Genomic DNA, 13,371 nt, shown 5'->3' on the forward strand with positions numbered 1-13,371 from the left:
AGGTCAATCCCTCTTTATTGAAACTAAATTCTGTGGTAATAATGTCAAATGGCATAAGGGCCAAGGACCAATCACTAAAGCACTCTACCAGAAAACATCCTCCCTGGGAGTCATCTATTAATCACTAGTTTTTGTTCCCAGTCTTTAAAACAATTCCATTTCTCCCTAACTATTACCATACAGTAGACATATTTAGATTTTGCCAAGGTTATCATGAAAGCCTCAATCAGTGCCTTTCATTTGACATGCATGTATGCTTGCTGTTTGATGCTCAATCATTTCAGTTGTGTCTGACTCTCGGGCTTTTCTTGGTAAAAACAGTGGAGTGGTTTGCCATTTCCTTCTCCAGCTCATTTTACAGGGGAGGAAACCAAGGGGAACAAGGTTAAGTGACTCACCCAAGGTCACACAGCTAGAAAGGCCACATTTAAAATCAGGACAATGAATCTTCCAGACTTCAGACCCACCATTCTCCCCTCTACACCACCTAGTGGCTCAATAGATGCTATTCTGTGGCATTATTTGACTTATTAGCTTATTAGTTACCCTGTCAAAAAATAAACAAAGCTAGCCTAGCATGACTTATTCCTGTTGAAACACTATTGGCTCAAAGTGACCACCATTTCCCTTTTTCACAAATAAGATCACTAATGATGGCTCAGCAATTACATTTACCAGTTCTTTTAGTATTACTGAAGATTGGTAAACTTTTCCTATTTTCTCACTTACTGTCGATTTCAATACCTATGAACTATTTTTGTCCTACCCTTCCTACTAGTTCACAAGATTAGCAGAAATAGATGCAACAGGTTGAAATTAGGCAAATTTAGGTTTAATTTATGGAAAAGGTACCCAGTGATTTATGTTATTTCAAAGTAGAATAAACTTCTTCAGGAAGTATTATAGTCTCTGTTACTAGAAATATTTTCCTTAGGAGAGGAAATAAAAACAAGTTAAGCATTTATTAGCTTTGCATTTTATTACTCATTACTGAACACAAACTTAAAAGGACAATGAATGATGACTGACACATTACCAGAAAAGAAGCCATAACTCATTTCTGGATCATACTCCCTCTCTATCTCTTACAGTGACATTTTTTCTTTCTTCAAGATTTAGCCAGGTCCAAGCTCCTTAAAGAAGCCCTTCTTCGATTATTTCTCTAACAAAATTGTTGTCAGTCTTCTAAAATTCTTATTTCACGTTATCTGAACTTCTCTTCTGTACTTATCATAGTGTAGCTTACAGCGTGTTTATTTTTGTACAGATTTTATGTCTCTCAATATAGTGGAAGCACCTCATGGAGGGCAAAGGTATACTTTTCATTTCTGAATTCCCACCACCTACAGAGTACAGATGATACTTGGTAAATATTCTTTAAATTGAATTGAGACAGTATCCCTAATACCACCTAGTGGCCCAATGAGATATGGAATTAAGGAGATTATAAATTGAGACAGTATCTAGTGGCCCAATGAGATATGGAATTAAGGAGATTATTAAAAAAAAAGGAAGATGAAGGGTTTCCTCATGTCCATATAATTTCTTGCCCGTGCTTCTTGACTATCTTTTATTTAAAAAAGAAGACAGGAAGAGAAGAAGAAAGAATTAACTGGGAAGTTCTAGAACCTTAGGATGACCTAGGGCCAGGAACTGGCACTAATGTCGACTCCTAATCTTAACCTTAGGCAAAATAAATCATCAGTTTGAGATTTCTTTTGCCCTGAGAAATGATGGATCTATCACTGGTAGTGTCTGACCCAGGTCTTCAAAGATCTATCTAATCAATAAGAAACTCCTCCAGCAGAGGGCTGTCTAGCACTACCATAGAACTAAAGCTAGCAACAGAAAAGTCCAGCTATAAAGGAAGCGGTTGTCATAATACAATTTGACAGAATTTGGGGCTCACTGACCAACAGCCTTTGAGCTAATCTTATGTAAGGCACCCAGCCTAAGCCTCCCTTAATCCCTTGCAGCTGTGTAAGTTTTGAAGCTTTGAAAGCAGATAATGGCTTACCATCTACAATGGTAACACAGATCAAGCTAAACTATGCTCAGTCTTTCTTAGCCAAATATATGAAATTTCAAAAGCTGACTGAAGAAAACAAAACTCCCTTACTGGTGTACAGGAGAAATAGACTAAGTCTCATTATTACCATACTCTAAATCAGTAATGTTAAACTCAAAATCATTATGGGTCATGAATTTAAAAAAAAAACACAAATTAACATTCTCTATGTTTTATTTAAACTGTATTCTTATTAGTTTTGTTAAGCCTTTCCCAATTACATTTCAGTTTCTCAGCACAGCATTTTATTTTATGGACTGACCTGAGTCTGACGTCTCTGCTAAGACTTGAACCAGCCATAAACCATCTTTATGCTTTGTATTATACTCTATCCCTGGATCACATCCTTGTCCTGCATTATTTCTTACTTTTTTTCCCGCTACTGTACTATGGAGAACAACTGATCCCTTTCACTAACATAGATAAGTTCTCTATATTTGATGGCTACTCCAAGTACATTTAGTGTTTTAGTGAACAATAGTAATTACTCACATTTATATAATGTAATATCTTATACAAATAGAACACAGTTTCAGAGGTTTTTAAGACTCCTGGGAAAAAACTATTCTGCTTTATTCAAAAAATAATGTGTGGGGGTGGCTAGGTGGCGCAGTGGATAAAGCACCAGCTCTGGAGTCAGGAGTACCTGGGTTCAAATCCGGTCTCAGACACCTAATCATTACCTAGCTGTGTGGCCTTGGGCAAGCCACTTAACCCCATTCGCCTTGCAAAAACCTTAAAAAAAAAAAACTACAAATAGGAGGCTAACCTTCAGTGTATTCCTTGGTGCCATCCAGAGGATCAACCCATACAACCAGCTGAAAAATAGCAAGGAAAAAGATTCAGTTTCAGGAAATAAAGTCACAATTATAAATCTCACTACATTAAATTACATGGCATTTTTTCCTTCTCATTGAAATTAGGTAATACAATTTCTGAAATAATAGTAAAAATGTTAATTAAGAATATTCACCATATTCATTAGGTCTCACTAGGTTGTAATCTTTGGGGAGAAAGCCTAACAGAATCACTGTAAATTATTGCTATGATATATTGTAGTGTACTTTAGAAATAATTCTAACTGAACAAAGCTTTACTATAATTCTATAAAATCCGCAGAACACTAGAAACAGTTATATATGAAATAGGTTCTAAAAGGCATTAAGAAAAGAAGATAAGGATAAGAAAAAGTACTACAGTTGAGGAATAAATCCTACAGTTTCAATTTAACATAACAAATTCAATGGAATAAACTATGACTATAAAATAATGAATGTTTTAAAAAAAATCAGACCGGGGCAGCTAGGTGGCACAGATAGAGCACTGGCCCTGGAGTCAGAAGTGCCTGAGTTCAAATCCAGCCTCAAACACTTAATAATTACCTGTGTGGCCTTAGGAAAGCCACTTAACCCCATTGCCTTGCAAAAAAAGAAAAACAGACCAAGTTATTACCATCCTTCAAACTAGTCATCACAGGATACCATATTTATTTCAACAATCCTCACTCAAAACATATTTGGCACTCCATATTAGGCCCTTAATTAGGAATTACCCTAAGTTAGCTTGTAAACCATATAAGAAAATCAATTTCAATTTCAGTACTTTATACTTCATAAGCTTTAAACCAAAAATCTGCTACTAGTTTATCATTTATTTAGTAAACTTGGTTCCAAATAATTTATGAATATTTCTAAATTTCAAAAAATGTTTCGTTCCTCAAAGTGGAGACATCTTGTCCACTTGCAAGAATATATAAGTGAGAGGCAAAAATTTCAAAGTAGAAATTCTGAAAATATTTCAGGAAATGGCAGCTTCTGTATACATGTCAGGCCAAGATGAATACTTTAATGGGAACATTGAAATGAATAGACAAGTTGACTTGCTCAAGGTCACACATCTAGGTAATTAAGTAAGAAAAAATTAATCTGAAGGTCACAATTGAACTCTAATCCTCCTGGTTACAGGACCAGTGCTCTATCCACTACTCGACCTAGCTGCCCCTTATGTGCTTCTTTTTAAAAAAAATCAGCCTCATTAGCTTATGTTAAGAATATATATATATATATATACATATATTACATTATATATAATATATATTTAAATGTACTAATCCGTGATTTCATCAGTGTGGAGAATTCATGGAATAGAAGCTTCCTCTATAGAGTTAGATTAGCAATTTGTCTGCTGTTTTAGTCTTACAGAGTTTGCAGGAATACAAAGAGGTTGTAATTACCCCATTACATAGTAAATATGTATAAGAGGCAAGTCTTAAAGTAAGGTCCTATCTTTCTAGCTTCACTGAAGTTGTGCTCCCCACTCTCCAATACTATGATCCAGCGAAATTACCTTTCTCTATTTCTCACCTATGACACATATCCAATCTCCAAGTCTTTGCATTGTATACCTCACATATCTTATGCACTGCTTCAATACTGCCATCTCACAAACTCCTTGTTTTCCTTTAAGATAAACTGTCTTGGGAGTTTGACTATTTTGTATGAATTTATATTTCATTACTTTTTATCAATGGTATCTATATTTATATATAATTATTATCTCCTCCATTAGAATATCAACTTGATAAGAGTAGAGATTGATTTATTCTTTGTATTCATGTACCAGCACACAGTATATAGTTTCTGGTAATTCATAATAGGTACTTACTAAATGTTTGTGGATTTATTTATTTACTAACTCTAAGTTACCATCTGTTTTGTTATGCTGCCACTCCAAATCTTTTACATATAGCAGAAAAATGAATGGCTCATAAAATTGGCAATAAATCAAAATCACCATTTTTCCTCAAAGTCCAATTAAAAAATCCAATCTAGACAATGAAAACTAGAAATTATTTCCAGTTGTGATAGAAGTTAGTGAGATGGAGCAGAACCAGAAAAACACTGTATACCCGAACAGCAACATGGGGGCAATGATCAACCTTGATGGACTTACTCATTCCATCAGTGTAACAATGAGGGATAATTTGGGACTGTCTGCAATGGAGAATACCATCTGTATCCAGAGAAAGAACTGTGGAGTTTGAACAAAGACCAAGGACTATTTAAATTTAGGAAAAAAACTGATATCTTATTGTCTGATCTTGTTATCTCTTATACTTTAAGTTTCTTCCTTAAGGATATGATTTCTCTCTCATCACACTCAATTTGGATCAATGTATACCATGGAAACTATGTAAAGACTGACAAATTGCCTTCTGTGGGGGGTGGGGAGGAGGGAAGTAAGATTAGGAGAAAAATTGTAAAATTCAAAATAAATAAAATCTTTAATTAAAAATAATTTTAGTTTATCTGATGCTAGAAATCATGCCTTACTTGCCAATATATATCCAAAAACAAAGATGTCACATTCAATGTCCTTTATGACTCAAAATTCTGCAGTGAGGCCAGACTACAATGCAAATGGACTAAATGCATTTGGGAAATGTTTAACTACATAAATAAAAATACAATGAAATATTTTAAAAATATTAATTTGTGGTTGTCTAAGTCTAGATCTGGCCAGCATGGATCCATTTCTATTTGAGTTTAATTTCACTGAGATAAACTAATTTAGGTATTAAGTACTAAATATGTTTAACAAAAGAATAAATGGATTTATTTTAAAGATTGGAAGAAGTGCAGTGTTTATGCATGGTCATAGATTTAACATAAGTGACTAAACAAAGGCATCAGAATAATTTTTAATTTCAGGAAAATAGGAGAGGGCATTCTGCTTCAAGCTCTCTTTGGACAATGCTAGTTAAAATCATTTTAGTGATCTTAATTCTTGAAATGAAGAAATGGTTTCAGGAATTTTTTTCAGAGATCAAAAACAGAAAGGTAAGTACATATACTCCTTCAGGGTTCAGGGACCAGACATATTGTTAGGTTATTTGGAAAGAGGGTCAAACAAGGAATCAGGAAGACTCAAAATTACACACTATCTTTGACATATGCTGGCTATATGGCCATAGATAGACCAGTCACCTCAAAGCTTATTGCCAAGCAATTGAGACTGGTAAGTCAGACAGTCTGTATAGATCCACATCAATAAAATGAATTTCTCCCAACAATGAGGAAGTTCCTAATCCTGACTAAAAAAAGAAAGATAACTTTTTCCTCCTAACCAAACACTTTTGATTATACTTTCACAGTTCTTAAAGAATTTAATTTACATTGCTATCATCTTTCACAAATGTTGAATAAACAGTTTTTAAAGAATAGCACCACACATGTAAACACGGTTATATAATATTAAAACCTACAATATTACTTTATTTTAATGTCTTTCTTAGAAAGTAAACTATGGTTTAAAACTGAGTTAATCATTTAAATATTAATCTTACATCTTCCTCTTTGATGGCACTGTACTGTGTGGGACACGGTTTCTTCAGAATTTCCTCACTGTGACCATCTTCAATCAGCTCTTGGTCTACCTCTTGAACAGGTAGATCCTAAATCAAAACAAGGAACATTGAAATAAAACATCACTGTACAGAAGCTGTACTATGCATCAACAACACTGGGAATAGTTTCATAGGTTTCAATACTTCTACCCAGCCTAACATTTGGGGCATGGATTACTCTAAAATACTCCAAACAAATATGGTATTATAACAAATGAGAAACAACTGGTTCATTACTTTTCATCCTCTCAAACATAGGAAGGCAGGCAGGCAGGCAGGAAGGAAGGAAAAAGGGAGGAAACAGAGAAAAAGAAAAGAAAGGAAGGAAAGTAGAAACAGGACTATGCTAGGTGCTTTTCAAATTTTATTTCATTTAAACCTCACAACCACCATGTGAGACAGGTGCTATTATTATTCCCATTTTGCAATTGAGGAAATGGAGGCAGATAAGGTTAAGTGATTTACCCAGAGTCACAAAGCTAGTGTTTGAATCATATTTGATCTCAGTTCTTCCTGACTTCAAGCCCAGTGCTCTATCTAAAACATCACCCAGTTATCTCCAGTTGTTTAAAACCTTTAGGAAAAAAATTAAAGGAAAAAAAAAAAGATATGGTCTTCCCAAAGCCAATATAATACATCTATGACTGGACATTCCATCCTTTCTACTATCTAATCCAACTCACAAATACTAAATAACTACTCTGTGCAAGAGCACTCTGCTAAGTACTAGAATTACAAAAACAAAAGTTAAATAGTTCTTGCTCTTTGGAAGCTTACATTCCATTGGGAAGATACAGAGAGGACAGCTAGGTGACGCAGAGCATGGAGTACTAGTCCTGAAGTTAGGAAGACTCATTTTCCTTTCATTCTGACCTCAGTTACTTACTAGTCATGTGATCCTGGCCAAGTCACTTTACCCTGTTTGCCTCAGTTCATAGTTTTTAAAAAAAAAAGCTGAAGAAAGGAACAGCAAAACATTCCAGTAGCTTGTCAAGAAAACTCAAGAGGCTTACAGTCAAGACAAGCTGAGGAAGACTGAACAATAAAACATACTTCCTAAGATAATTAGAACATGACTTAAGCAAATTAGGGTAATCATCAGACCAAAAGACATTTCTGACTAGCCTTAAAGGGAAGAATTAAGTGGATTTTGGAAAAAAGTTCTTCAGGACAAAGACTAAAAGTAATTATTTTATTTTATGAAACAAGATGTTAACTTTGAACTGTGACTTTTTATCATTTTATGTAATATCCCTGATCAAGAATCCTATTACTTCAAAACATGTTAAGATATGTTTGTGGCCAGAAGGGACCCTGGCAGTTTGGACATTTGTCCCTCAATTACATTACTTGAAAAGTTAAATTAATAAAAATTATTTCTGAAAAGCTTGTGCCTATAATCTAGTATTTTTTTCTATGACAGAACTTTTCTCTTTCCCTGCTTTCTAGGGAAACCTTAGTCAAGATCTAAAAGTAAACTTGTTAGAGGAATAGCAATGGTTAGGGATTATTATCAAATCAAGGAACATTAAGAATTCAATTAATTCTCTTCAGAGGAAGGTACCTCTATCACTGAACCCTATATAACACCATGTAGCAGAGTAAAGGATAAGGGATAATACAGCTTCAGCCAAGGGATATTCCTATGAGAGAATCTTTCAAAATGTAGTACTTTATAATGCAACTTTTCTTTTAATAAGAAACTAGATTTGGAGACAGAGGACCTGAGTTCAAGTCCCATTTCCTGCTACTTACTACCTATATGACTTTAAGTCTCTAAATGTCTCTGCAGGTCCATTTCATCTATAAAATAAGAGGGTTGGACTGAGGTTGCTTTGATTCTAAATATTTGACATTTTGATATGGTATGACTAACTATAAAGTTTTTCAAACTGTGGAGGTGTGCCCCTCAATGGTAATGAAAGGCCTGGGTGGGAAGACGAAGCATGAGACAAAATTATAAACTTTTTGTATAATTATCACACAAGAAATCTACTTTTAAAAATGTAGGGGCTAGGTGGTGCAGGGGATAGAGCACTGGCCCTGGAACCAGGAGGACCTGAGTTCAAATCCAACCTCAGACACTTGATGCTTACTTGCTTGTGTGATCTTGGGCAAATTACTTATCCTTGCCAAAAAAACCTCAAAAAGTTCAAATCAAAGTCAAGGAAAGATATTACAGAAAATAATCTTTAATTGGCAATGAATGAATCTTTTGTGCAAGTTAAAATACTATATTTATTCTGTTTTAATATCTTAATTATAAGTTGGTTTCCAAAAATTCTGAATTTAAATTTTAAGAATGGCTATAGTTGGTTTGAAATTTAAGTGACTTGTATTTTCTGGTGGTCTCTAATTTTTGTACAAAAAAAAAATACCCCTTTTCATGATGGAAAGCAACTGTTTTGAAGCGAAAATAGCAGGAAAGACAATGGACATTCTCCTTAAAATAGGAGACATTTGGTATTACTTGATACTACTGATATGAATGAAATTGACAAATTATGCACAAAGCAAACCTGACTTCATTTGCTGCCCCTTTGGCCTGGAAAATACTCTTAAAATTTCTGCAGCCACAAAATTTCTTCCTTTCTTGAGGATGAAACACATTTTATATGCCAGTCACTATACTATTTTACAAATATCTCATTCTCAAATGAGAATTCAGAACTGTGTATAGAGGCTATTATTACCCATTTTACAGATGAGGAAACTGATGCATAAAAAAAGGCAGTTTGCCCAAGGACACTCAGGTAATAACAAAGGCAGGATTTTCAGGTCTTCCAGAATATAGATAGGCCCAGGGCATTATTTGTGCCACCAAGAGATGCCCTTTCAGATTTTCACAAATGCAAATTCTTTCAATTCCAAATGATTTTATACGTTAAGTACTTGGTTTCTTTGTTTCTGACATATATACTTGCATGTGTACTTGTTTCCCCCCTTTAGAATGTGAAGCTCCTGGAAAAGTCATTGTTTCATCTTTTGAACACTAATTGATTGCCAAGAGAGTGGGAAATTTTTCAAGTCTAAACACCTCAGAAATCAAATTAAAAATTGAAATCTTTCAATTTTGTATTTCAAGTGAATGAAGAGATGCATAATTAAAGATGCTGTCTTGATTAAGTGTGTTTAATATAATGATAAAACCAATGCTATGGGAAATTCGCTATCCTGTAAACCACTGATAATAATATCCTGTGAAAAAAAAATTTCCAACTGATGGATTTTTTTTTTTTAAACAAAAATGACATCGTAAGGGCGGCTAGGTGGCGCAGTGGATAAAGCACCAGCCCTGGAGTCAGGAATACCTGGGTTCAAATCCGGTCTCAGACAGTTAATATTACCTAACTGTGTGGCCTTGGGCAGGCCACTTAAGCCCATTTGCCTTGCAAAAACCTAAAAAAAAGACATTGTATAGGATAATGTAATATACTCTGTGCCAATGAAGTTCTTTGATTTCTGGATATAATGCCATATATATATATATATATACATATATATATATATATACATATATATATATATACATATACACACACATACATACATATATATGTTGATAGATATAACTAAAGCAAAAAAAGGTTCTTAGAGTTCATCTAATCCAACCCTTAAGTGGCAGGGTCAAGAAGTATTTCCTATCACTGCAAATTATGGGTTCTTTCCACTGTATTTAGTCTAAAAGTAGAACTTAAAGATGATGTACTCATCAGAACTTACTGCATGTTTCATAATCACTTGTATTAAGAAATATGAGGTTGTAGTTCACTTTTCAAGTTATGAAAGTAAAAAACTATAATGGTCTGTTTAGAAAAAGGTTCTTTACAAAAATATGAGAAAATGTAGGGATTAAGCATAAGATTTTTATATAGCAGTGGTTCTCAATGAGGTATCCTGATTTCTAGATGTCCCTGAAACCCTTTCAGGGAGTCCTCATTAAATATTTCACAGGAATGGTAAACATTTTAACCTATTAAAACACTCCTCTTCTCTAATTATACATTTGTGTGAGAGAAGATTTTCTTCATATACTTCCAACTAAAATAAATCATAATAGATTGAATACAGAAGTAGATAAGACTTGCATTAAAAGCCAAAATGAAAGATTTACAAAAATGCATAAAATGGTATCAATCCACTTCATTGTTTCTGAAAAGCTATTTTTTTCATGAAAATGTTATTTGTATTAATTGAATTTCATTGTAATGAAATATTTTTAAAAATTTTAAGTTTTAATTTTTAATATCATAAATACCAATATAATCCATACGAACAAAAGCTCTGTAGTCTTCAGTAGTTTTTTGAGAGCGTAAAGGAGTCCTAGGACAAAAAACATGAGAGGACTACCACTTTTGAGTACTGTGAAACTCTTGTGGCTTTGTTAGGATAACACACTCTCAAGACTGTTTGAGCTAAAAGAAACAAGTATCAATTTCTTTTTGGAAGGAGTGGGAGATATCAACAATAATAAAGATGAAGAAAATTCATCTTATAAAAATGAAGTTTTCATATTGGAATGCTTTTAAAAACTTAGATCCCTAAATAAGTCAATGTAAACTCCTCAAATTAATACACTGATCAAGAAAGAGTTAAGTCCCTGATCTTTGGAAAAATTTAGAGCTAAATATTTACAAACTACTTTGATGTTTCCCAATTTTTAAAATAAGTGCCCTGAAAATGAATTAGAAAGACAAATTTATTAATTTCTTATTTTAAAGCTATATGTACATATTGCTATTCCATTTACAAAGGACAAATGGGACACATCTGAATAGTAACAGCTGAGACCCAACTTGTGATGGCACTTCTTCTTCCTTGTTAAGTCTTTATTAGTTATTTTAAAGCGTTTGCTTAGGAATCACACAAAACTGATTTCAAACAAAAACGATCATCTTCATAAGACTGTTTTTTGAGGAAAAGCCCTTAATTTAGGGTTGTTCTTCTTAATCACTATTTTAAATGAAAAATGTGTACAGTTCATTAACAGAAGTGGCAGCCTTGAGAGCCGTGGCGCTTCATGACTCGGTTCGGTCTTCCTTAGTTGTTTTTTGCAAGGCAGGGCCGGCCGAGGATGAAGTGTCCGCGGCCGGGTTAGAACTCGGCCTCGGCCCCGGCCCCGGCCCCGGCCCCGGCCCCCGCGCGGGGCGCGCCCCGGCCAGGCCGGCCTCAGTCCTGGATCTTCAGCGCGCACCTCTTCTCCAGGTCGTTCATCTCTTTGAGGATCAAGGCCACGTTGTACCGCAGCTCCTGGAACTTGGCCAGCGGCGCCTCGAAGCGGAGGGCCTTCCCGTCCGACAGCCGCAGCTGCATCAGGATGGAGGGCTGCAGCGAGCGGGCCAGCGCGCTGGTGGAGATGGCCACGTCCACCCTCCAGCGGAAGTCGGCCAGCCGGGGCAGCCGGGCGGCGCGCTCGCGGCCCAGCTCGGGGCGCCGCGCGCCGAACACCACTTCGCCCAGGGCCTCCGCGAACTCGTCGGGCACCTGCAGCTGCCGCAGCCCCTCGCGGAAGGCGTCGGGCTTGAGGGCGGCGGCCGGCAGCCGCAGGGCCTCCCGCAGCAGCGCGTGCAGGCCGGCCGCCAGGACGCCCAGCTCGGGCTCCGACAGCCGCGACGAGTCCAGCAGGCGCCGCGTGAGCCCGCGGCAGTCCTCGCCCCGCAGGGCGCCCACCACCGCCGCCAGCAGCCGCCGGAACAGCTCCGGGTCCAGGCCGCGCAGCCGCCGCGCCATGGCCTCCACGGCGGCCGGGGGCCGGGGGCCCAGGAAGCCGCCGCCGCCGCCGCCGGGCCCGTCCCCCGCCGGGGGCAGGTAGGGCGCCGCGGCCTTCAGGCCGCGACCGGCCGCCGCCCCCGCCGCCGCCATGACCGCCGGGGAAGGGGCGGCCCGCGGGCGCGCGCACGGAAGGCAGAGCGCGCCGCGCGCGAGGGAGACGCGGAAGGGAGGGGCGCGCGGAGGAGAGCGCGCGCACGCGGGGCCGGCGCACGCGCCCTGAGCTCCGGGGCCAGGGCTTGGCGGGCGGCGCGGGGCGGGGCGGCGCGGCGCGGCGCGGGGCGGGGCGGGGCGGGGCGGGGCGGCGGCTACCCTAGGCACAGTGGGCCTGGTTAAGCTTGGGAAAGTGACGAGTCAACACTTCTATCTATCTATATCCGTGCGTGTGTGGTGTGTGTGTACACATACACACACACGTATACATCGGCACGCATACGTTTGTGCTTAATATGAAGCCATCTGGTCCTGACAGCAGCCCCGGGAGCTTTCTGTGCTACCATTATTCCCATTTCAGGGAAGAAGAGCGACTTGCTCAGGCTAGTAAATGGATGAGACTGCTGACCCCAGCCCCATACAGCCACCTAACTGTAGCTCCCCTCTGCCCCCCCAAAAAAAGCATGAGTAGCAATGCCAGTGGCACCACATTCTGAAAAACTGTATCTTGAGATCAGTCCAACCTTCAATGATGGTTACTAATATAATGATTTTAGGTGATTTCAAGAAAATATTCATATATTATTCAGTTTTAAGATTTGTTCTTTGCTATAAAATGCAATATATTCTAATTTTTTTTTTTTTTTAGGTTTTTGCAAGGCAAACGGGGTTAAGTGGCTTGCCCAAGGCCACACAGCTAGGTAATTATTAAGTGTCTGAGACAGGATTTGAACCCAGGGACTCCTGACTCCAGGACCTGTGTTTTATCCACTACGCCACCTAATTTTGTTTAAATAAAATTTAAGATAAAGGTAATGCATGGATTGTTTTATGACATGGTTTTGTTTGTAAGAAAGGCAAGCATTTGTTATGTGGTTTGTCTTATGTTTGGTTTGCCTTAAAAATAATGTGCATCCAAGGCACTTATAACTAGTTAAAATTTATAACTAGTTAAAATTTAAAATGATAGTAATTA

General features: G+C 37.7%; 2 protein-coding genes across 3 annotated transcripts in view; both read right to left on the bottom strand.

Annotated features, from left to right (window-relative positions):
* The window catches only part of BPNT1 (3'(2'), 5'-bisphosphate nucleotidase 1), a 33,308-nt gene that overhangs the window by 10,480 nt on the left and 9,457 nt on the right, over positions 1-13,371 (bottom strand). For both annotated transcript variants that reach the window (XM_074222700.1, XM_074222699.1), the window contains exons 4-5: positions 6,414-6,521; positions 2,838-2,886 (exon numbers count right to left, since the gene is read on the bottom strand). In XM_074222700.1, coding sequence (XP_074078801.1) covers positions 2,838-2,886; positions 6,414-6,521 — 157 coding nt within the window. The remainder of the gene's footprint in view (positions 1-2,837; positions 2,887-6,413; positions 6,522-13,371) is intronic.
* Positions 11,559-12,346, bottom strand: COMMD5 (COMM domain containing 5). Its single transcript, XM_074222701.1, has one exon. The coding sequence runs from the start codon at positions 12,333-12,335 to the stop codon at positions 11,643-11,645; it is 693 nt and encodes a 230-aa protein (XP_074078802.1). The 5' UTR covers positions 12,336-12,346; the 3' UTR covers positions 11,559-11,642.

Source organism: Macrotis lagotis, chromosome 2, assembly GCF_037893015.1.
Source record: "Macrotis lagotis isolate mMagLag1 chromosome 2, bilby.v1.9.chrom.fasta, whole genome shotgun sequence".
Lineage (NCBI taxonomy): Eukaryota > Metazoa > Chordata > Mammalia > Peramelemorphia > Peramelidae > Macrotis > Macrotis lagotis.

Coding starts and splice junctions, on each gene's coding strand:
- COMMD5 (XM_074222701.1), bottom strand. CDS start 12,335: ATGGCGGCGGCGGGGGCGGCGGCCGGTCGCGGCCTGAAGGCCGCGGCG.